Here is a 25,832-nt window from a genome sequence, read left to right as displayed (position 1 = left end):
GGTGAATAGTGACAGAGAAATAGCCATGTTAGTCTGTATTCTATCAAAACAAAAAAGTAGTCCAGTTGCACTTTGAAGAAGTGGGTCTGTCCCACAAAAGCTCATCACCTAATAAATTATTTTGTTAGTCTTCAAAGTGCAACTGGACTGCTTTTTCGTCTTAATTTATTAGGCGATGAGCTTTTGTAGGGCAAACTAGAGAGGTTCAACCTGTACTTTATTCGTTTTATTATATATTATTCCAATGGCCAGGAAACCTCTGAGCTAACTGGAATGTTTGATTAACCCCCAAATCCCCATTCCTCCAACATGCTGGAAAAGAAAAGCTTTTACCATACTTGTGTTTGGTTGATGTATAAATTCCAAAAGAGGCAGCCAATCTTGAACCAAGGGTATCAAGAGTTGGAGAATCTGTGAGCTGGGGGAGGGCTTTTCTCAATGAAGCGCTTTCAGGTTGGTAACTTGCATTCCTGCAGAACTAACAAAGTTGGGCCCAGCCTTGACATTGGTGTAAATGGGTGCATCTCTATTAACATTAGCACAGTGGTACCTGCTTACCCCAGCACTGAATGTGGCTGGAATAAAGTCAGTCAATCACAGGGCTGGTGACAGACTTTTCAGGGCCTTGGGCAATGGGGGGAGGCTCCACTCCAGGTCCCCTGGAAGGAGTGGGGCCTTGTGTGGAAAGGGTATGGCTGGGGCAGCCAGCTCTCAGTTCCTAGCAGACCATGCTGTGCTTCCTTCAGCATGCCTAGGATGTACTGCGTGGGGTCTGGTGACAATTTAAAGGGCCCAGAGCTCTGGGCACCACTGCTGCCACAATAGCAGGGGTGGTGACCTAGAGGTCTTTTAAATCACCACATCCCGGGGTAACTATTCCCTTTCCCCATCCCCCACCCCAATTGGCAGCCCTGGTCAACCATTGGGGCATGGTGTAAGGCCTCTCTTCTCTCAGATTTTCCCTTGAAGAAGCAGGAATTGGTCATTACTCCGTGATACCTGTGCATTGGTTTTACATATGGAACATGTTCAGCTGGTTTCCTCAGACCTCCAGGTTGAAGGCAGGCAAGCATCATAACATTCAGTAGCTCAGTTAAGTGCTCTGAAGTTTGGATGCTTGCATAACTCAGCCCCTTGAGTCTGCCCTGTTGGGAAGGAAGCCTTGAAAGAACAGGTTCTCTCCTGGGATTTCTGCTATTTTCTTCCCTGTCAGCCCGAATCCGCTGAGAACTCATGTTATCCCGGCACATCGGCTTCCAACTGCTCTTATTCCTGGAGTGCAAGGCAAAGTAGAAAATAGGGCAGCTGTCCTGATGAATTGTCAGTGTTGCTAGACAAATGACACCAATCAGACATGATGGGCAAGTCAAGGGTGGTTCTCAGCTTGCAGTGGTTATTACAGTGAGTTGGAAAAGGCACTTTATGGAAGTGGTTGGCATGGAAGACCCTAAAGAAAGAAGCAAGGTCTCAGAAGCCGTTTGACGTAGGATGGTAGGGCTGGCGCACCAGGATGAGGAGGGCATTTCAGGAACAAGGGAGAGCACAAAAGGAAGCATGGAGTTGAACGTGGGAGAAAGGGATGGAAGTGTAAGTGGAAGAGTAAAAAGGGAGGCAGGAGAGAAGATCAGACATAGGTTGGAGCTGGATGGTGGACGTCAAGAGCATGAACCTGACCAAGACAACAGAAAGCCCATGGAGAAGGTAGGAAGTCACAGTGGCTACTTCATGGTCTCAGCTGCAATAAATGGGATGGGAGTAGCCAAGCAGAAACAGATCCCGGCAGGCACAGATAAAGCTACCTCAGGCTAACGACCCACCCTGGGGGCTCCTAGGAAGTATCTCAGAGGGCACTTACCTAACTCCAGTTGCTCTGATCTAGTTCCAGGCAATGATGTGGAGTTTTTTCTTTTATGTGAACCAAAGTGCCCAAGTCTAGAACGAAATAATTCATTAGCAGAGACCAGCAAAGCTAACAACTAACGCTGTTCTGAGAGATCAAATCACTTGCAGTGATGAGCTAACAAGTTTCCCAGGATGGAAAGCACATTTCGCTTGTGGTTAGTGGCTAACTTCACCCTGTCCAATGCTGCAACGTGGCAACCCGTAGCAAAGGAATCCACATTCAGTTCTAGGAGAACACCAATGGTATTTCTAATATTTAACCATCAATTACGCAGTGCTGTTCAAATCATCCTTTTGCTACGTTGCCACTGTATTTAACCCAGCAGCTAGCTGATAGAGGAGCTAACAAGCCCTGGTTGGCAGGTACTTAAGGATCAATACAGAGAGGCACTTGTTCGTTGACATTGGAAGAATGCAATCACTAGGCTATCAAGCTCCTGAGGGGAATGAAAATCATGTATTTAAAATTATTTATGTTCTGTGCTTACACTATTATAGTATACAATGAAACAGTACAAAGTACAGCATGCATCATATCCCACCATGGTCAGCTCATAGACTGGGGCATACCAATAGAGCTTGAATCTCTCTCATCCAGCACGCTCTCATCCAGCAACATCCATAATCCAGCATGATTTTAGTTAGCTGGACAACCACTTATCATGGGTGTGGCCAAGTTTCCTACTATCCCATCGTTTGTTTCCATCCACCAGGCCTGGCTGTCAGTGTTCTGTGCTGTTATTTAACTGTAATTTACTCCTAAATGTATTTTAAGAGCCCAGGAAGCAGTAGAAGTGTTGGTAATGCTGCTAGACAATATTGACGTCCCATGGCCCAGCATATTCTCTCATCTGGCACCAGTCGGATGCTGAGGGTACCAGACTAAAGAGGTGCAATCTGTATTCGGTCTCATCCCATGCACACCCTGTTCTGCTCCAAAATCTGAAGAAGTGGGTCTTTCCTATGAAAGCTTATTACCTCATAAATAAAATTGTTAGTCTTTAAGGAGCTACAGGACTGCTTGCTTTGTTCTCCTTTCTGCTAGTTACAGTCAGTCTCAAATTGTATGAAACGGGCCTCAGATGGTCTCTTGTGCGTGTGGAAATGGATTTACAAGAGTAATTAAAACAGCCAAGTCAAAATCCTTTTCACCTCCCACAGAACCAGCTTTGTTCTGTTTTGACAGGTCAGAGGGAGGCAGCATCATGAGCCTTGCCCCCAATCCCAGATATGACCCTCCACATGTGAGGATAATTTGGATTAGAGCCAAACTTTGTCCAGGGCCTCTCTTAGTGATTAGCCAAAGGGTCAAACATTAAAAAAATTAAATAAAAAAAATAGATCTTGTCCAATCCCAAATCACTTACGGCCCGATGGGTTAAGACTCCCAGTCACACTCTGCTGATGACGGTGGTTTTTCTGCGGAGTAGTCCTGACTGGTTATTCAGAGAGGGGTCAAGGTTAAAAAAAAACTTTATCCACTTTAAGTGTGGTTTGTTTGGGTCCAGGGGATTCAGATGTGATGATATCAGGTCTTGGACTCACATCTACTAAAAATCCCAGCAGACAGGAAAATACAGCTCCTGATTATTAATATGTCACATTCCGGAAGACAGCAGCTGTGGTAATTGCAGTGTTTAAGAAGGGTGAAATTGGGCTGTTTTATTTAAACTTGAAATGTCATGTCCTGGTTTGCAGAGTGAGGAAGGACGGATGCAGGGGTCTGTGAGCAAAGAAGACTGGTAGGAGAACAGGGCTGAATAAGTGAGTCTGTAACAGGATGACTTCCTTCTTTCAGAGACATGCAAGTAGAAGAGATCCCCTTTCCCTTTAATTCTTCTTGTCCAGCACGGCATGTGAATGGCGCACACACCCACACACCCTTCAGGTCAGAAACAACACACAATACTGGATTAAATTTAAAGGTACAGGGTTGTATGTGATGTGATTGTTTGTCTGCTAGTCTTTTCATCTGATGGGGCTCGAGGGTTAGACCTGATCTCAAGTCAAGGAGTAGATACTGAAAGGTTTACAAGCAAACAAGAGTTAAAAAGTACACTTGTAAGGCTAGATCTCCACCACAGCCAGGATCAAGGCTCTGAGATCCATGCACCAGCAGTTGATTTAATGGGTCTAGTAAAGACCCTCCAAATCAACCACAGATCACTCTCCAGTCAACCCATGTACTTTATCCTCTACAAGGAGAGTAGGGTAAGCTGATGGAAGACTTTCTCCCAGTAACCCCCAGCAGCGTAGACCCAGCAGTAACTCAGCCGAAGGCATGTCAACTCCATCTACCTTATTCACATAGCTGGACTTGTGTGCCTTCGGTTGATTTACTGCAGCAGTGTAGACCTTGCCTAAGCCTAAAAGAATTTCAACAATTTATTAACCGTTTAAGCATCTCTCTCACCTAATCTCCAATCCTAACAACGTCAGCTTCCTTGGTTGAAGGATCCAACGTTCTGACTTCTGGAACTCTTCCAGGCCAGCTTGCCTTCATTATGTTCACTGCCTTGCCTTCGTTCTGTTCAGCCTTTATTATAGTCAGCAATAATTCAAGGAACCTTCAGGCCTGTTTCATGCAAGGCAGTGGTTTTAGCATTAGCATAGGACTGAAGGCGTGTGAACATTGGCCCAAGGGTAACCCCTTAGTTTTGGAGAACTGGAAATAGATCACAAGAGGGAACGTTGTTCCTAGTGACATCAGCAACCATGGAAACATGAGCTACCATCAGCTTTTGGAAAAAACATCCAACCACGAGAGTGTCATTGCAATGAATTGATGTTATCTCATAATAAGTTGAAATAATTAATATAACAGCCCAGAGGAGGACACCTCAGCCTTAATATGATGAGGAAATACAGATAAGGAAGAGCATTAGATCTAGTGGCCTCAGCATAACCTATTCTCAAAGATACACCCCAGTTTCTAGGCAGAGGGAGAAAGGGATGAGAGGAAAGAAGATGGTCATTAGAAAGATGATGGCTAATCTTTCTGGTTGTATTTTAAGGGATAGTGTGAGTATATGAATGTGCACATTCTGTAGTATCTCTATACACCTTATTGAGTTGGGGTGTACTAAATGTGTTAATAAGCTATTTGTAAATATAGAAGAGTTCCCATAATGTGAGTGTTGCAACGGTGCATATCAGGGTTCCCAAGCCTATGATCATTTGAATAATACTGGTAAATAGCTGGGTCCACCAAGGACCTGTACTGGGACCAGTAGTAGGTAGTCCGTCATGTCTGACAATGACATCTTGAGCTTGCACAGGCTCATCGGCTGTGGACTCGCATGTAGCTGAGGAGTCCAAGCTTTGAACGGCATGGGCGTTCACAGGGGGGGCAAGGGAATTGTCCTGGCTCTGTTGGTGTGGCTGCTGCTGCTGCTTTCTTCCTCTCACGAGCATCAATGAGGCATACGCGTCACAGCTCTTCAAAGTTGTCATACGCGTGTCGTATGAGACCACGCCAGCCTGTTCGGTCTTTTGCACGCTGCTCTAGCTGATCTGGTTTTAAACCACCATGAGCAATGTTGGCCTTCATGCTCATACTGGGACCAGTACTGTTCAACGTATTCATAAACGATCTGGAGAATGTGGTAAACAATGAAGCAGCAAAGTTTGCAGCTGACAACTATCTTGTAATTTTGTAAGTCTAAAACAGACTGCAAAGAGTATTACAAAGGGATCTCCTCAAACTGGGCAACTAGGCAACAAAATGGCAAATGAAATGCAGTGTTGGTAAAGGCACATCAATGCACATTGAAGAACATGATCAGCTCTGTTACCATTTGTCAAAGGTTTTGGAGTCACTGTGGATAGTTCTCTGAACACATCCACTCAGTGTGCAGCAGCAAGGAAGCTAACAGAACATCAGCAACCCTTAGGAACAGAGGTGATGCGGGGGAAGCATGTATGTGGGGGTCATTCCCCACCCCCCCGCTTTGGCCCCCCGTGTACTCATTGTCAGCGCCGTGCTGCTTCTGGTGAGCGAGGGGGCAGTTCTGCCTCTTTCCCGGAGTGGCATTTTCCTAGCTTGTGCTGCTCTCAGGCCGTGCTCTCCCAGGGATGGGAGACTGCCCCTGCACTCAATGGAAGCAGGAGGAGGCAGGTGGGGTCAGAGCAGGAGTGGCAGGGGGCATGGGCAGAGCACGGGTGGGGAGTGGGAGGGGCCTGGGCACTGCTCACTGTCCGACAACAGGGGATTGAGCTAGATGGATCATTTTCTTACCAATGTTCCTTGTAAGCTGAGCCCCTAGCTGAGATTTTGTTTCCACTGGTGGTGCGTATTCACACTTGCCATGGAGCACATAAACATTTACTCTGCACATGGATGGAAAAATCCCTACGTGGATGGAAAAGATTAGAGGGACACTGGTTCTGACCCAGTATGACCTGTCTTATTATGTCCTTCAGCATCAAAAGCTGAAGCTTCCCTTCTGGAGTTCAAGGAGGAAGCCAATTAGGTCTTAGTTGTAGGCATTTGCTTTTGCTCTGGCTAGCAAGCCACTAATGAGAGACGGACTCAGTCAGTGTAATCTTTCCAGATGAGACATAGACAAGTTTTACAGGAATTTAACTGGCCGAAGGTCTGGTTATCTAGTTTGACCCCCTACATAAAACTGGCCTTATGTTTGCCAGCAATGTTCCCTCTAATCTTTTCCATCCATGTGCTGTTTTTGTTCTGACCATGTTCGGAATCAATTTTGTTATGTGCACCACGGCATGACCAGTAGAAACACAAAACCTAGAGGTGGTGCTGTGCTAAGCAGCCGGGCAGCTTTTGAATCTCTCCTGGGCACCCGCACAAGTGCCCAGCTTCCAGGGAATACTGGCTGCCAAGTGTCAGGTTTTTGACCAGCCTGTCTGGAAAAGGGACCCTGGCAGCTCTGGTCCACACCACCATCTAGCTAGCAGTAGCTGAGACATGTCCTCTCTGTGGCTCCTAGGCATAGGGACAGCCAGGGGACTCCGCTGCTGCCACCCCAAGTGCCAGCTCTGCAGTTCCCATTGGCTGGGAACTGCAGCCAATGGGAGCTGCCGGGGCAGCACCTGCAGCTGGGGCAACATGCAGAGCCACCTGGCTACACCCCCACCTTGGAACTGGACATGCTGCTGCTTCCAGGAGCTTTTGATGTAAGAGTTGCCCCAAACCTGCACCACTGCATATCTTCCATCCCAGCCTTAACCCCCCCGCCCCGCCCTCCAGACCCTTTGATCCCAGTCCATAGCTCCCTCCTGCATCCCACACCCTTCAGCTCCAGCCCCTCCTCCTGCTGGAACCCTCACACCACAGCCCTGATCCCCCTCTCTTCCTTCAACCCCCTCCGTCCCAGCCAGGAGCACCCTCTTGCATGCCAACCCCCCCCTGCCCCACCCCTCTGCTAACAGAAACCTTCTCCCCACTCAAGTACTTTTCCCAGATACCCTTGTGGAATGCACAATTGCAAATATTGCCCAGAGAATGAAAACAAGGATGTGGCAAGACTCATACTCTTCTGCCAGTGGAGCTGGGTCAAACAGCAAGTATGGCTTTGGCTTTGATCTATAGGCAGCCTCCAACCTTGCTAAAATGAGGATAAATGCATGAAACATCTAAGCTCTGTTTGTGGTAAGATAGTGGTCAAGCCTGCAGCTGAGCATGGCAGCGGAGTTTGTAGTCAAGTGCCAGGCCAGGGCCAGTACAAAAGATCAGAATTCAAGGCAGGTTTGGGGATCTGGGTCAGTAGGAAAAGTCCAAATCAAGTTGAGACCAAAGCCAGAAGTTCAAGAAGAGTAACAGGGGCAGACAGCCAATCAGGAGCCATGAGGCTGCTCCTGCCTGTCAGACCCTTTGAGGCGGAACTTCCTGTGGGTTGTGGGTAGTGGACTGCAACCTGATTAGAGCGCTGCTGGGTAGCAGCATGGAGAAGCCTGCTGCCTAGCGCATCTGTGGGACAAAGCTTGAGACATGCGGCCTTGGCCTTACAGATGCCAGAGAAGAGCATCTGACTTGTCTCCTTGGTGTGATTCCAGAGGTGGAAAATGTACCCAAAAGTAAAAGTACTTGAATTTTAAAAAGTACAGATACTTGGGGGATGTACGTAAGTACAAGTCACCAGCATCTCTCTGGAAAACTACTTGAATCAAACTACACACACCCTTGTATCTTGATTATACTCAAGCATCCAGAAGTGAAAGCAGGTGCACTTTTACTCCAGGAACTTTCTGAGTACTTTTTCCACCTCTGCATTTCACTCTGTCCCTGCCTGAAGCGGTATACTGCTTTCCTCCCAGATCGGGCTCTGTGGTCCCCAGTAGCAAACTACAAAATCAAGCAGCCCTTCCCTTCTGTCTGCTCTCTCTTTCAGATGCAGGTTGGCTCACAGGTTGCTACAGTCTCTTGCTTTTTTCTTTCCTTCTGTTCTCCAAGGGACAGAAATGTGTCTTTTGTGTGGCTGCTGCTATCTGATGAGCAATACAAATAACTTCCCCGGGGCACCTCCTTTTTCTCACTGGTCCCACTTCCCTCAGTTCCGAGCATTCTGTCAGGCCAGGGACACACAAAGCCAGATTATTATCCTTCGCAGAAGCATTGTGGCAGACTTTTCCAGCAGCAAACCAGGCTTTATCTGACAAGCTAACCTTTCTCTGGCAAGCAAAGCATCCTGGATGGGAGATTTGCAGTTATTTTTGGCCATGTGGGGCTTATGTAGAACGGCTGAAACCTGGAATAATGAGAAAGAATGCATCTTTCTCCTATAGCACCTTTCATTTAAAAGGCTCCTACTATCTCTTGGTTTGCACACCATCTCCTGTATGGCAGGAATTATTATCCCTGTATTTCAGATGAGGAAACTGACACACAGAGAAATCACATCAAACTAGGCATTTATCACCTAAGGCCATGTCTACACCGTGGCTTCACAGCTGCATAGTGACCGTCCCATAGATATTCTGCCATAGTGCCGTTAGTGCAGACAGAAGGGGTTTTCCCTCTTGGTGTAGGAACACCACCTTCTCAAGCGATGGTAACTAGGTCAACCAAACCAGACATTTGTTGGGGAAAACCACACAGCAGGGTGCAGATTATCCAACGTGCTCTTGGAGTGTATTGGAGACACTTCTTAGTTTAGAAAATGGAGAAAGCTAGTAGAGAGAGAGGCTGTTCTAGATTTGATTTTGACAAATGGTGGGGAACGGATTGAAAATGGACGGCAGCTTAGGCGAAAGTGATCCTGTAATGGTAGAATTTGTGATTCTGAGGAGTGGTAGTGAACAAACAGCATGATAAAGATAATGGATTTTAAAAAGTCAAACTTCAGCCAGCTCTGGCTAGGTCTGCACTGGCCGTGGAAGATTGAACACTTAGGTTCGATCTTCCGGGGCACCGTTTCACGCAGGTGTCAAACAGCACATTCCGGGGTCGACGTTGACCCCTTAACTCCTTGCGAGCTGCAAGGATTAAGAAGTGTCGGTGGGAGGAGCAATCCCATCGACATTCTGCAGTGAGGACAGAGACCAATGTCGATGGCTGCAAAATCAATTTTATGTACGTAATTGTCGTACCTAAAATTGTATTAGCAGCTGTCCACATTCCCGGTAAGTGTAGACGTAGCCTGAGTTGCTAGGTAGGGTCTCATGGGAAGCAAGACTAAGGGGGAAAATAGTTAAAGAGAATCAGCAGTTCTTCAGAGACATTATTAAGGGTACAAGAGCAAACTCTCTCATTGCGCAGGAAAGATAGCAAGTATGGCGAGAGACCACGCTGGCTTATCCAGGAGATCTTCTGTGATCTGAAACTCAACATCAGAGTGTTACAAACAGTGGAAACAAGGTCCAATTACAAAGAATGAATATAGACAAAAACACAAATGGGTAGGGACAAAATCAGAAAGGTCAAGGCAAAAACCAACTTTTTCCAAATGAAAGGCTGACAGACCCTCATCACCAGCAGGAGGAACTGACCCTGTGACCTTAGGGTTTAAATACATATTCCTCTATAATGTGAGCTAAAAGCCACCTGGCTCTTACTCTCCCTTGTTAGTGAGCTCAGTGCCTCTGGCCTACACAAAGATGACCCAAATATTTCAGTTGTGCTATATAGGACCCTCATTAAACAGCTGTCAGGTTTGAGGAAGCAAAATCATGGCCTAAATTTCCCAAAGCACAGTAAAGTCACAGGCTGCACTATACGGTGGATAAATCAGATGCACATGTACGACTGGGCAGTCAGAACTGGCACTATAGGTCTTCAGCTCCACACTGGAGTTTACTACTTGAGCTAAAGGAGAGCCTCTGCATGTCAACAGCCTTTAGGACTGGCACCATAGTGACTCTCTGCTACAGGCAAAGTTGTATGGAAAAAACCAAAAGATTACCTGAGAGGATGCTACTGTGTTGCTGGCTACTTCTGGTGGGGAAGGAACCATTAAGATCTCATTGCTCGTCTTCTAAGGAAGCTTTCCCTGGAAGAGTTCCTCAACTGAGCTCTCCTATCTCACAGTTCTGCACATCACCTGAGTGTTTAATGGTCTGTTTTCCTGACCAAACTATTTCAGCTGGAGATCAGAACACCTGTCTGCCTCTCAAGACAGCCTCTTGATGTCACCCACTGCTAGCTCCTGACTGGGCTGAGCTGTGGGAATTTTAATAGAAGCCTAGGGCTGGAACAGACCTCAGGAGGTCATTAAGTCCAGCTCCCTGCCCAAAGCTGGATCAACCCCAACTAAATCATCCCAGCCAGGACTTTGTCAAGCCAGGACTTAAAAACTTCTAGGCATGGAGACTCCACTACCTCTCTAGGTAACTCAGTCCAGTGCTTCACCACTCTCCTGGTGAAACAGTTTTTCCTAGTATCCAACCTACACCTCCTGCTCTGTAACTTGAGACCATTGCTCCTTGTTCTGCCATCCATCCCTACTGAGAACAGCCCCTCTCCATCCTCTTCAGAGCTCCACCTTCAGGAAGTTGAAGGCTGCTATCAAATCACCTCTCACTTCTCTTCTGCAAACTAAACAAACCCAAATCCCTCAGACTCTCCTGGGAGGTCACATTGCCCTCTTCCTTTCGGGTGGAGAGAGGTCAACCAGCCCAGTGCTTTGCCCACCACAAATAGACATCCGTATAGCTTTACGTTATGTGTACAGTTAGGCATTTGACAATAAATTGTCTATTCTTCTGTGATACTCACACAGGAGATAATGGCAAGGAAATGTGATGAAATTTATTCATCCCGTCAGTAAGTATTGGCATTATCATTCTAACTGCCTCCTTAGACCATCTCCAGATGTAGCAGAGCACAATTACTTGAGCATAATTTCCCCTTGCTTGCTCTCTCGGGGGGAATTCTCATAGTCTTTCGCTGATGGTGTGATCAGCTGATGACAACTCCAGCTTGTCGATGTGACAAAAACAGCCTGGGGTGTGGTGGGTGCTGGTGCAGAGGAGCTGTAGAATGCAAACAGTCCCTAGCTGCAGAGCAGACAATGCCTGACACTCACAGAAAGGTGCTGCTGGAACAGGATCGAACATTAACAATACCAATGTGCACATTCATTGCCCACGCCCTTTCCTATTGCAAACGGTAATGCAAATGCCTACCAAGGCTAATAAATCTGGGACACCAAAAGAAGGTATCAAAGCTCTTTGCAGACACTAGTGGGGTAGTTCTCATACACACGAGCACTGCTGCAGCTTGCTTTACAGTCACTGGTCAGATCCAGGCCCAAGCCCTCATGCTGGGCACCTGGAGCTGAGCACCACCAGCTTCCATTGATCTCAGTGTAAGACTCAGCAGCTCACAGGATATGGCTCACAACCCCTTGCTGCACCCTGGTCAGGGGAGTAGGCAGCATTTACTCCTGTTTTACAGCAAGGGGGAACTGAGGAAAGCAAAAAGTAGAGAGATTTGCCCAGCATGACACAGAGGGTCACTTACGGAACTTCTAGAGAGTAGCTGGGAGGTGTAGACAGAGGTGGGTTAAGGCTGCTTCAGCTAACCCTAAAATCAGCCCTGGGGTGCGGTGGCAGGAGTGACAGAACAGGCTTGCTGCACAAATATGTATTCAGAGCATTGGGTAGCACTGTGCTCGCATAGGTAGCCCAAGCCACTGCTGCCTGGGCCATGCTGTGATTTTTAGCATGCTAGCTGGATTCAGCTAGCCTGCATCTCTCTACCCCTACATATCTCCCAGCAGCTCTGTGGCTATTTGGCTGGTGGAGCGTGGGTCATTGGCTTGGCTAATAAATATCTTTTCAGAATAATGTGGCTAGTACACTTGAACAGTAGCCACTTGGAGACAGAACCAGAAGCCTGGGCCTGGTGGAAGTCTGGAGGCCTGAAACAAAGGTAGAAAGATTGTACTGTGAGGAACAAGCAGGCCCTGTCAATAGCAGATGGTTGCCTGCAAGTCAGTGTCCAGGACATGAACTACTAGCAGCGCTAAAAGATATGGAACATGTCAATACCTCCCACCAGGTCAGTACGGCTGGGTCTACACAAGCCCCCTCCTTTCGGAAGGGGCATGTTAAGGAGTGGGTTCAAAAGATGCTAATGAGGTGCTGCCATGAATATGCAGTGCCTCATTAGCATTATTGCAGCTGCGGCGATTCGAAAGTGCGGCTTTTAGAATAGCGCGCCGCTCGTGGAGACGGGGACCTTCCGAAAGGACCCCCCAGCCTCTTCTTCCTACCTGGTGTTAGCATCTTTCGAACACGCTCATCGTGTAGACACAGGGTATAAGGGACATCCCTACCTAGCACACGGTAACAGTTTGACAAGAGTGACAGTGTCTAAAACATCAGGCCTGAAAGCTCAAGAACAGGTGGTGAATAGGATCAATTCGTCTGAAACGCCAGGAGGAAAGGATGAAGGGAGGCAACAAACGTGTCATTAATGTGTAAAGTGATACGCCAGGCACGGAGCAGATTGCTTGTCTCAGTCTTGAAACGTCGGGGTACCTCAGCTCAATTCTTTGTCTGGGCTTGGAGGCCGTGTCCCTATCCTGGCCCTGACTGAGCTGGACCATTGTTGGGGTACATATGTGAAGTGGTTCAGTGGAGGCTGCTGACAACTGTTACTGTATCTCATTCCACAATCAACCTGGCTTGGGCACCTTCATCCTTATCTGATTTCGTGGTCTTTGGGGGCTCTCTTGAAGCCTATCGCAGTAGCCATCGGAGCAGGGCTGGTGTGATATACTGCAAGTTATGAGAATGTACGACATCCCTGAAAAGTTGATCGAGCTGTTCGTAAATATCTGCAGGAAGCCTACCGTGCCAGAGAGCTAGATCCCAGTGGCTCCCTTGCTCGAACCAGGGCAAGTTCTTCAGCACTTTTACAAATGTCATGACATGTTATAGATAGAGCCCTGCAAATCTGCATGGATGTCAATGGGGATCTCTACAGCTCGTTTTTGGTTGTTTTTTTTTTTCCAGACAGGGATGGAAATAATAATTTTATATCTAGAACTCTACAGATTTGCTGCTAGCCACTTTACATCCACAGGTATCCACATCCAGATCCACATACGCACACGAATGAAAGGTTATCCCCACTGATGGAGCAGGATACCTGTCCGGACACCACACTGTGGTGACTTCTGAATGACTGCGCCACAATAGTGGCACTACTTCAGAAGGGGTTGGACACCATGGCTGTAGATAACAAGATAAGCTCCTGGCTGCTCAACCCATTGTGACAGAATCCCCAAGGGACAGCCTGGGACTGTCAGACCACTGGGTCCCCTTAACTCTCCATCCTGGGCTGTCTCTCACAGTGCATCACCAGTGAGAAGCAGCAACCCCTTCCAGGCACTGTGATCACTCAACACAACAGCATGTTGAGTGACAGACCCAGCTAGATTGCTTGAAAGCTCCCAGAGCCACTCCTGAATCACTCAGAGAAAGGCACCAGCCAAATCCCGCCTCCCAGCGCCCATCACTGTACCTCAAGCACATACGATGATCAGGGCAAATGTATTCATTGTTTCACCTTTTCATCAGAGGAAAGTAAATACACACCAGCCCGTGCAAACCCGAGCAATTTACCAGATAAACTTATCTTATAAACTTATAAATTTATCAGGCAAACTCACTGGTAAAGATAAACAGTTAAAGGTCTTGACTACAAAAAAAAAAACCAAAAACCACAGATTTTCAGTAACCATAAACAATAGGTTAAAAGTCAGAGTTAGTTATCAAAAGAAGCTATATGCAAGCACACAGTCTAACTTCTCAGCCCTATTAAACAGGGCAACAACTGAGCTAAGCAGATTTTCCCAGCACACTGGATATCCCAGCCCTTAATGTGCAGGTTTATCCCTTAAGCCAGGGTCAGTCTCCTCTATTGGAGTCTTCAATCTTCTCAGCATCCTTGTTCCTTGCAGCCTAGGTGGGGGCAGGAGAAAGGCCAAGCAGCCCCTCCAGGTTCTGTTTTATACTCTCAGTACCATCTGGCCGTAAATCACAGATCCAGGCTTGGCTCAGCAATTCCTCAGTGGTGGCTTTATGGAGGTGAATCACTGAATGGCAACTCTCTAGCTGAACAATAGCTCTTGATGGTTGTTTTACACCTCACCAGGCACCAGTCACTTTCCTTGCTGTTGTCTCTGAGAAGCTAACATCTGGCTGGTTTTCCAATTTACCGAATATTTTACTGACAACCAAAACACTATCTCATAACTTCATATGCACTAAAAAGACATATTTAGAAAGAACAGTGACCTTCAGCCAATGTTGCCTTTACTCTTTTCCATCATGGGGTGGATTTTTAACATCCATGTGCAGAATAAGTTTTATGTGCACCAAGGTGTGTGCCAATGTGCACCACCCAGAGAGACAAAAAAAAAAACTAGCCATGGGCATTCTGCTAACCAACTGGGCAGCATTTGAATCTCTCCTGAGCAGCCACACAAATACCCAGCTTACAGGGAACACTGCCTTCAGCCAATCATAACCTTTTTCCGGATACCTAACCTGGCACAGTTATATGCAGGTGAGGAATAAACGGGGTACAAGGGCTCCCTCAAGGTATAGAACGTCAGGCCCGTGCTTACCCTTCTGAACTCCATGGCCTCTGAAACATTCCTTAAATATCCTTCTTTTTTCAACTCCAGCCATCTTTCCTGATTCCCCGTATGTTTTTCACCGCCTGCCGTCCCTGCAAAGCCAGACCTGGCTCCCGAATCCTTCAATGAGCTCTCTGATCTGGTTCTGAATTAGTAAACAAATGTTTCCCATGGTTTTCATCCCACAGGTGAAATCTAGGGGAATCTCACACTGCCTGCCTGGCTTCCCATGAGAAATATTAGCTTGGAAAGGCCCATGAGGAGGTCAGCTGTCAGATACAGACCACGTAAAACATTCAGGTGAAAATATCTGGTTCCATCTCATTTCTTTTGGTTCAGCTGCCGTGTCCAGTTTAGAACAGGACACCGAACCTAGACCACTGTTTTGGTTCCAATGAAGATTAACAGCCGGATTGTATCTCCTCCATGGAAAGGAGAAAAAGGGGCCTGGCACCCCTCTCTGTGTTTTGCCCCCTGCACATGGATGGCCCGTGGTTGGAATGGGACGCAAGGACTCCACATGGGCAGCAGCACTGACACCACTAACTTCTGCAAAGGGTCCTCTGTTTCTTTCACTTCCTGTCTTGAGCTGTGGGTCAGTGCTGCAGCAGCCAGCTCAACTCCTAGTGAAACTACTAGGAAAATGCACTAGCCATCAGGGGAAACTGTCAGGTAGCCCCACCTGTGGCCCAGAAGAATCCAAGAATTTTCTCAGTTTCTTCAACTTGTCAGCCTGGGGGCTGGATTCAGAGGCATCAGGACAGGCCGTGGAAGTCAGCTGGAAATGCCAGTGTTCTCGCAGATCAGTCTCATTGAGTGCATCCCAGGATGAGCACTGAAGAACTAAGCCACCAAAATCAGAGCCCACAGCTGAAAATTGGGGCCCTTCTCCCTTGATATGACTTGTGGCCACTTGTATGGTCAGAGCCACATTACAGATGGTGCTCAAAGGTATTTCATATCCTGAGGCAGATAAAAACTTATTTTTTGTTTTCACACTGGTGCAGCAAACACCAGGTTGTGGTCCCCAAGAGTCTTTTCCAGCCACACTTCTTTCCAGGACACCCTAATCCCTTGCACCTCTTTCCTGTCTGCTCATGTAGTCACAGCAGTGAACTTCCTTGCATCCAGTTAGCTCCTCAGCTGCATGTCTATGCAGTTAATTGTCATTAACTAAGGCTACATCTACTCAAGCCAAAACTTTGAAATGGCCATGCAAATGGCCATTTTCAAGTTTACTAATGAAGCGCTGAAATACATATTCAGCGCCTCATTAGAATGCGGGTGGCCGTGGCACTTTGAAATTGACGTGGCTTGCCACCGCGCGGCTCTTCCAGACGGGGCTCCTTTTTAAAAGGACCCCAGGAACTTTGAAATCCCCTTATTCCTCTGAGCAGATAGGAATAAGGGGATTTCGAAGTTCCCGGGGTCCTTTTGAAAAGGAGCCCCATCTGGACAAGCCGTGTCAATTTTGAAGTGCCATGGCCGTCCGCATTCTAATGAGGTGCTGAATATGTGTTTCAGCTCTTCATTAGTAAACTTCGAAATGGCCATTTGCATGATCCCAGTTAAGGTCCACCGGGGGACTTGAGTGACGGGGTGCTAAGTCAGCTCCTGACCTAGCACACCCTCATACAGATGGACTTATCAGATACCCCAAGAAAATTATAAACAGATTCAAAATGACCCAGAGAGATTCCCAGAGATTTGTGTTGTTTTGACCAGTGCTGGCAAAGTTCCAGGAAAAATTGTTGGGCAGAGTCATCCCAAAAGACAAATCCAGCTTGGCTTATGATTTCTCTGGGGGTGTCCTCTCAGCTTCGGTGCATTTGCTAGACACAGAAACTATTAAAAAGAAAATATGACTGATGTGTGCATGCTGATTAGCATGTACAAATTGCTGTGACCTTTCTCCAAACAATCATTTGTACAAAGAGTTTTTTTCCCTCCCTCATATCTGAAAAGAAAACCAATTACTAAGCAGATGATTGACTGTCTGTAGGTCACTGACTTAATCATGCTGCACTAGCCAAAATAAAGACCCTGTGCATTCGGTAGCCATAGAATCTACCCTTTGACTCAGAATTATCTTTACTTTTTTTAAAAAAAATCTGTTCCTATGGTTGTGAATAAAACTTGAAAATGTTACTCCTATGTTACTAATACAGTGTTGTCTCCATGAGTTTGTCAAGAGCCTGAAAAAATAGAACTGTATTTTTTATTGCATTGGTTGATAACTCTGGAACCTAAGCAGGGCAGTTTATATGTCAACACCATTGACTGTTTCTGTGCTGATCCTTATACTGGAAACATTCAGCCATAGCATATATTCCACAACCCCCAAGCGTCTCCAATCTCTTCCTAGAAGCTGAAAACCATCTCTAAATCAGCTATTAAATCTTGAAGCATTCACTTCCTAGCAACATCTAAAATACATTTATGCACTGATACAAAATGCACAACATACCAAGAACCTGAAAAGGTTGGGATAAGGTACAATAAATTGAATTCAACAGCAAATAAGACAAAGGGTCTTCAAAATTTAGTGATCTATTTGATTGCAACTTAGAACCCACGGTTATATGAGGTGACAATTCTGGATGATATAGAGGTTTCTGAATGGCTCTTCTGCCCACAATTAACAGAGGTGAAGCTCTTAGCTCAGGTAATAGAGGCTCATGATTTTAAATCAAGGGATCTGGAATTCAATCCTGGCTACCACTAACCTAGCCTGGGGAATCACTTTATATATGGGTTTGGTAGAATTCAATTTTTTTATAATTTCAGTGGATAACATCAAAGTTTTATTTTAAAAGTTTTTATTATGATCTATTTATACCTTCACAATTGCAGGAAATCATGGTGGGGGTGAGATCAAATTATTATTTAATGACAGTGGGCATTGAGATACAAAAAGTTAGAGCTTTATAATAATCATTGAAACAGAAACTGTCAACATAATCTCTCAAAATACACAAAGTAAATATCCTCAAATCAAGCTGTTCTCCAGCACACTTTTCTTACTTTCCCTATTGTAAAGGTGATCATGATTGATCAAAATATTTTTGGTCAGTTTTTGTTTGCAGGGTGAAATTGACATTTACTGATAAAAATAAACCCTCACCTTTTCAATCCTAGTTATATACTTTTTCTTTGATGAAACACCAATGTTTAATAGACAGAAGCTGCTGCATCAGAATCTGGATGCAGAATTCAGGTAAAAATTGCCACAGAGTGCCCAGAGTGAGCAGATATCCCCTCTTGGAGCAACATTTTTTCCCCTTACTCTCTAACCCTGGTGTTGTCCAGCCTTCATTCTTCTGCTTCATTCTGTTCATACAAAGTATTCTCCTATGATGAGTGGATGGATTTGGTGCTCTGCTGGCTGTCTATTTTTTGCCCAAATATTTTATCGCTGAAAGGTATCTTTTCCTCTTCTCACGCTGTGCCCAAAAGCTAGATTTTTTTTCCATTAAAAGTAGTGAGAAAGCAGCAGGTTTTTAAAAATTTGTTATCTTTTCTTTTTGGAAACTATTCCCAACACTTTTCATTTACTCAGTTTTTTGGTAGCTGAAACATCTCAGTGTAATACCATAGTGTAGGTACTTCCGATATAGACACGTGGCAGTTGTATGAGGGCGGGGGATGGGGGCATTGCTGATATAGTTAATCTCCGATAAAAGAATTCTTTTGTCAACCTTGCTACCTGTGCACCTGGGGTTTTGCTGACCTAATCATGCACTCGGCATGAAATTTTTCGTAGCCCCAAATGACATGGTTAGGTCAATTGAGTTTTTAAGTGTAAAACAGGCCTTAATATCTCTGACTGTCTTAATCTCTATGCCTCAGTTCCCCATCTGTAAAATGTGGCGACTAATATATCTTTCTTCACACCTTTTGAATCTCTCCCATCTACCTCATTTGTGACCTCTCCCAGGTAGTGACTGTCCGTTACTATGGGCACACACAAGCTGCGTCTACACGTGCACGCTACTTCGAAGTAGCGGCACCAACTTCGAAATAGCGCCTGTCACGTCTACACGCGTCGGGCGCTATTTCGAAGTTAACTTCGACGTTAGGCGGCGAGACGTCGAAGTCGCTAACCTCATGAGGAGATAGGAATAGCGCCCTACTTCGACGTTCAACGTCGAAGTAGGGACAGTGTAGATGATCCGCGTCCCGCAACGTCGAAATTGACGGGTCCTCCATGGCGGCCATCAGCTGGGGGGTTGAGAGACGCTCTCTCCAGCCCCGCAGCTCACTGGTGGCCGTGTGGAGCGGCCCCTTAAAGGTCCCCTCCCCCGCCCTGACTGCAGGAGGCTGAGACAACGTGCAGGCTCCTGCCTGTACACGCGGCGGCGAGCCTGCACAGCCCTCAGCCCCTGACAGCAGCCATGGCTGCCCAGCAGCCCCCCCAGCGCCCCCAGGGGACCCCCCCCAAGAGGAGCCACAGCAGCCAGGGCAGCCAGAGGACCACGCAGTCTGGGAAGCAGCAGCGGGGCCCCTCTTGGACGGAGGCCGAGATGCGGGACCTGCTGGGGCTCTGGAGCGAGGAGGAGGTACTCCAGGTAATGGGGAGCAAGAGGTGGAATGCGGATGCGTTCGCTCGGCTGGCCGATGGCCTGGCTGCCCGGGGTCACCCTGCCCGCACTCCGGACCATGTCCGGAGTAAGGTCAAGGAGCTGCGGCAGGGTTATGCCCGGGCCCGGGATGCGGCCAGCCGATCTGGGGCCGCCCCCGTCACTTGCCCCTTTTACAGGGAGCTCAGGGACATCCTGGGCTCCCGGCACACCTCCTCCCCTCCGGCCACCCTTGACACCTCGGCTGACGAGCCCGAGCAGGCCCTGCAGCCGGGCTCCGCCCCGGAGGTAAGCCCCGCACCCCGGGGGCCCCCCCCGGAGGCCATCCCCGGGACATCGCGGCAGGAGGAGGAGGAGGAGGAGGAGGGGGGCTCCTCCTCCACCGATTCCAGCCTGCAGATCCTCCTCCTGCCATCCCGGAGCAGCAGCAGGGCCTCCGACCCCCGGGGATCTCCGGACCATGGGAGCGGACCCACAGATAGGTACCCCTCTCTGGTGGACACCCCGGGGCTTGAGGGGCGGGGGGAACAGAGATGTGTCCAGGGCCCCCCACACGCTCACATGGCCATGGCCCCAAGGACACCAGGGCCATTGTCCTCACAGCACTGCAGCCATCAGCCCCTGACCCCCGCCACCCTGCATGACAGTGCCATGCCCCATCCCCGGGCCAGGGGGGAGCGGAACCTCGAGGGGCCCCCGGGCGGAGGGGGTCGGACACCCCGCAGCAGCAGCATGCGATGGAGTGGGGGGAGTGCCAAAGGGAGACTCAGGCTACATATGAGCCACCCGAGCCGAGGAGCTCCCAGGGCCAAAGGAGGATCCTGGCGCTACAGCTGGCAGGTAACACCTCTGCCCTGAACAAACAGGAGGGAGGAGCCGAGCTGGCTTGGAATTGGGGGGCGAGGACGGGGGCCACAGGTAGAGGCTAGGGGAAGGGAGAGCTGGTAGGCAGCCAGCCAGAGGAGGGGGAAAGCTGCATCCCAGAGGGGCCCCCCTTGGGGTCTTCTCCCCACGACGGGTTGGAAGGACTGTCTCTTCCGACAGCTGGTGTTGTCACTCCTGCCAGAAACTGGCCATCTGTGGCCTAAGAAAGCTCTCCTGCTCTCAGACCCTGCGGGGTGAAGTGAGAGTCGCTCCCACCAGGGGACGGGCTGCAGGGCAGGGGGACCCCTGAACCCCATCCATCACAGCAGCATCTCCCGGGGACGGAGATGGGGAACCTGCAGCACAGGGCGGGGGGGACAAAGGCCACGGCTCGGGGCCCACACTAACGCCTGTCTCCATTCTTCTTTCCCCCCTCCTCTCCTGTGTCCTGCACCTGCACCTGCACCATCCGAAGGACCGGAAGAGAGCGCCGGCAAGGCATCGGTCGTCCCGGAGACCCCTCCGGGACCCTCGCTCCAGGGCAGCCCCTCGGCCGAGGAACGACTGGCCCCGCGGAGGGCCAGACAGCGGACCCCGCGCCTGCTACCGGCGGCGGCCACAGACCCCCAGCTGCTGGCCATCCACCGCCGGCAGCTGGAGGTGTCGGAGCAGCACCTCCGGCTGCAGGAGCAGGCGCTGGCCTGGCGCAGAGAGGCATGGGGGGCCTTTCTGGATACCATCAATCGGCTGATTGATTCCCTGGCCCCCCCATGCCGCGCCGGCTGTGCCACCGCCCGCCATGCCCGCTCCTGCAGCCCCACCACCGGCTGCTCCAGCCGTCGCCGGGCCGTCCGCCGTCGCCCCACCACCTCCCCGCGAGGGCCACCGCGCCGAGTGACCCCTGGAGCCACCCGCGACTCGCCGGCGCCGCTACCTTCCGGTGGAGCCCGCTCCCACCCAGCCGCGCACCAGACTGCAGGCCCGGCGGAGCTCCCGGCCGGGCACGCCCACTGCTGGGCTGTAGGGGCGAGGGGCCCGGGACGTGGCCCCCCCCGTTGTGGGACAGACTTTGGGGACTGGGTGGGTGGTGTGGGTGTTTCCCCTGTTTGCCCCGTCCCCCCCTGTACATAGTTCTCCCCGTTCTCCTCCCTGCTTTTTGTTTTTCTTTTGATGGCGCACAGTGCTTTCATTTTTATTGTTGTACATAGTTTTATTTGTGCCCATCTTGGTTTTGTTGAATGTTTGTCCCTCCTTTTTGGTTTCTGTCTCACATATATATTTTTTTTTATTTAAAAAAAAAAAAAATCATGAGGACAAAAAAAACATTTACGTTCACCCACAAGTTCGTGCTGTCATTTCTCCTGGACAAGTGGTGGGGGGCGGTGGGGTGCTCCATGGTGGTGTGGGCGTTGGGGCAGGAGTGTGGGGGAGGAAGGGGCGGGCAGTAGGGGGCCTGGGCACAGTTCACCCCGCGGCCTGGTTGTCGAAGTGGGCCCGCAGGGCCTCCCGGACCCGGGTCCCCTCTGGGTCCACCTGCCGACTGGGGGCAGCAGGTGGCTGGAGGTGTGCCCTGCCGGCCTCGGCGGCCCAGCCCTGAAGAAAGCTCTCCCCCTTGCTCTCCACGAGGTTGTGCAGGGCGCAGCAGGCACCCACAATCTGGGGGGATGTTGTTGGGGCTGGCATCCAGGCGGGTGAGGAGACATCGCCATCGTCCCTTGAGGCGGCCAAATGAGCGCTCCACCACCTGGCGCGCACGGTTCAGGCGCTGGTTGAAGCGCTCCTGGCTGGCGGAGAGGTGGCCCGTGTAGGGGCGCATGAGCCACGGCCGGAGGGGGTAGGCCGCATCCGCGATGATGCAGAAGGGCATGGTGGTGTCCCCCAGAGGGATCTCCTGCTGGGGGATGTAGGTCCCCGCCTCCAGCCAGCGGCACAGGCCCGAGTTGCGGAACACCCGGGCGTCGTGGGTGCTGCCAGGCCAGCCCACGTAAATGTCCTGGAACCGTCCCCGGCTGTCCACCAAGGCCTGCAGGACGACTGAATGGTAGCCCTTCCGATTGACGTATCGGCCTCCACTGTGGTCCGGGGCGCGGATGGGGATGTGAGTCCCATCCAGAGCCCCGAAGCAGTTGGGGAAGCCCAGGGTGGCAAAGGCGGCGACAGTGGCACGTGGGTCCCCCAGCCTCACGAGCCTGTGCAGGAGCATGGAGTTGATGGCACGCACGACCTGCAGAGAAAGCACATGGGACAGCCCCAATGAGGGGTGAGCAGGGTGTGCATGGCCCTGCCCTGCCCTGCCCTGGCCCCCCTGGCCTGCTCTGCCCTGGCCCCCCTGGCCTGCTCTGCCCTGCCCTGCCCTGCCCTGGCCCCCCTACCCTCCCCTGCCCTGCCCTGGCCCCCCTGGCCTGCCCTGCCCTGGCTCCCCTGCCCTGCCCTGCCCTGCCCTGGCCCCCCTGCCCTGCTCTGCCCTGGCCCCCCTGCCCTGGCTCCCCTGCCCTGGCCCCCCTGGCCTGCTCTGCCCTGCCCAGCCCTGCCCTGCCCTGCCCTGGCCCCCCTGCTCTGCCCTGGCCCCCCTGGCCTGGCTCCCCTGCCCTGGCTCCCCTACCCTGCCCTGCCCTGCCCTGCCCTGGCCCCCCTGCTCTGCCCTGGCCCCCCTGGCCTGCCCCTGTGGGTTCTCTTACCTCCATGAAGACAGCCCCGACGGTGGCCTTTCCGACACCAAACTGCTGGCCCACGGATCGGTAGCTGTCCGGAGTGGCCAGCTTCCAGACAGCGATGCCGACCCGTTTCTCCACAGGGAGGGCACGCCGCATGGCAGTGTCCCGGTGCCTGAGTGCGGGGCTGAGCCACTGGCACAGCTCCAGGAATGTCTGTCGGGTCATCCTGAAGTGGCGGACCCAGTGGTTGTCATCCCACTCCCCAAGCACCAGCCGCTCCCACCAGTCGGTGCTGGTGGGGTAGCTCCACAGCCGCCGGCGTGTGAGGCGGGGGGTGGAGCGGGGTGCTGCAAGGGTAGGGGCTGAGCCCTGCTGCCCTGGGGGCATGTCCTCCCCTGGGGCAAGAAGGTGCTCAGCTGCCCCCAACATGGCAAGAGCCAGGGCAAGCCCTGCTCCTGCCGGGAGGGCTGGGTGGACCTCTAGCTGCTGCTGCTGCTGCTGCTGCTGGGGGTCCATGACTGCGGCGCTCGGGGTCTGTGTGCCTATATGGCTCGTCAGACCGCGTGCTGTGCAGGCTGAGTGTATGTGGGAGGGGCCCTTTAAAGGAGCGACTAGCTGTTGCCCCGGAAGCGCTAGTCCGCCCGTTGACCCTGTCTGCAGCTGTGCCTGGCACCCTTATTTCGATGTGTGCTACTTTGGCGTGTAGACGTTCCCTCGCTGCGCCTATTTTGATGTCGGGCTGCGCAACGTCGAAGTTGAACGTCGACGTCGCCGGCCCTGGAGGACGTGTAGACGTTATTCATCGAAATAGCCTATTTCGATGTCGCAACATCGAAATAAGCTACTTCGATGTAGGGTGCACGTGTAGACGTAGCTCTAGTGTCCTGCACAACAGGAGCTACAGCATTATTACGATGGTTCCCAGGCCCAAGGATGGGGGGTGACAAAGGGGGCAGTCACACAAGCTACTTCAGCAGTGGTGGTGGCTGGAGCTCCAGGCCCCTTTGAAATGCTGTGGCTGTGCTGCACCAGCTGCCCATGGCTGTCAGCAGGATGAGGGTGGGCATGATAGACTATTGGTGGCACTGAGGGCTGACTGACCTTCACCCCACCCCTTCTGCTCTTGGCCCTGCCCTTTCTGGGCGTGGACCCAGGCCCCCCACGCTCCCCTTGCTCCAGGGCCTGGCGGGCACCTCTGGTGAAAGGACAGGTAGTGTCATAGCCAGCTACACGCTGGCTCTGCTGAGCCACAACCTTTCTGTGCTGGGCTGTGATGTCCTATTTATAGCTGACCCAGTTACTCAGCAGACAAGACTGGCCATCTGCAGAGGCAAGGGAACAAAGGGGTCTCCAGAGAGCAGGACGGGCATTGTCTAGTCATGGGAGCTGGCTGTGCTGACACTAAATTTTGGGAGGCACCCAGAGCTATAGGCTATTGTTATCTCTGCCTCAGCAAGGGGACCTTTGCTGGGCCTTGAATTGTAGCCGCTCCTTACCACACCTGTTCTGTCAGCCTCATTAGCAAACTCTCTGAGGCATTGCCAGTCTTAATTTTGCCTGGCTGGTAACATTCAGGGAACTCCAGCTCCCAAGCTCTCCAGAGCCACCGCTGCATTGCTTGCTCCCTGTTGCTGGACAGTTACAGAAATCATGTCCACTGTCCTCAAAGAGACAGTGCTTTCATTAGTACAGCAGTTTAATGGAGGATTCACACTTTATTTTCATACGTAGCACTGAGATTATCGGATAGCAGAACTAAGATTCATTTATTAATAAAAAGCAAAGATTTAAACGTCCTTGATTGAGTTCACAAATAATATCTGCGAAGATGAAACTGCAGATCTTCAGCACAAATGGGAAGAGTGTGCTCTTGTATGGATGTGTGACCTGGAATACTAAAGAATCTTCAAATCACAAGTACAGGTATTCAGAAACAGATGCCTGAGGTACATCCCTCACATCAAATGGCAAGACTTGGTCAGAAATGAGGAGCTTTGGAACAAGGCAGGACAAGAACCATTTGACGTTCAAATCAAGAGAAGAGAGTGGGGATGGCTGGGCCACACTCTCAGAAAACCATCATCCAGCAGAGTCTGTCAAGCTTTCAAATGAAACCCGCAATGAAAACACAAAAGAGGAAGACCTCGGACAACGTGGAGATGAAACAGAGTGAAGTGGAGGAGACTTGTAGACGACCTGTGCTTCACCCAGAGTTCAAGGGTGTAAGTCAAGTAAGTCAAGAGAAAGAAACAGAAAAATGGTTGCCAACAAAACAGCCTTTCTAACATTGAAGATTTAATGTTAGCAAGCGAGTCTTTGCCTATAAAATTCTCTTTCATCAGGCTACCAGCATGGCCAGTCCTGCCAGCAGGAGGGTCCATAATGCACAGAATCAGGCCCCTCAGTGATGGTCAGGTCAGGGTTCTCTCCCGGTTTTTTATAATCCGGTGGACCATTGAAAGGCGTTCTTCTAAAGTGTATCCCCAGACAGAATACTTTGCCCCCATGGTGTGACCCTTCCTGTTAACTTCCTCTACCCTGTTGAGTTGCACACAAATTGAATGTCCATAGTCTCTGATGTCACTTTGCTCAGTTTACACTGGAGACCTGGGTGACTGGGCAGAATAACGCTGCTTTGTCTAGGACAAAGTTGTTTATCAAGATAGCTCCCAAATACAAATTTCAGGAACGCATTCCCAGCACATTCAAGTAACTGTTCACACCCCATCTGTACATAGGTCACACAGGAATGTAAATAACCAGCATATCACCCACTC

General features: G+C 50.2%; 1 protein-coding gene across 1 annotated transcript in view; it reads left to right on the top strand.

The window, feature by feature from the left end:
• Positions 1–21,644, top strand: part of LOC142012236 (uncharacterized) — a 94,407-nt gene extending 72,763 nt beyond the window's left edge. Inside the window, exon 6 of the mRNA XM_074992087.1 lies at positions 20,877–21,644. Coding sequence (XP_074848188.1) covers positions 20,877–21,532 — 656 coding nt within the window. The 3' untranslated portion in view covers positions 21,533–21,644. The remainder of the gene's footprint in view (positions 1–20,876) is intronic.
• The last annotated feature ends 4,188 nt before the right edge of the window (positions 21,645–25,832 follow it).

This window comes from Carettochelys insculpta, chromosome 4 (genome assembly GCF_033958435.1).
Source record: "Carettochelys insculpta isolate YL-2023 chromosome 4, ASM3395843v1, whole genome shotgun sequence".
NCBI lineage: Eukaryota > Metazoa > Chordata > Testudines > Carettochelyidae > Carettochelys > Carettochelys insculpta.
This window is presented reverse-complemented; position numbering and strand designations above follow the sequence as displayed.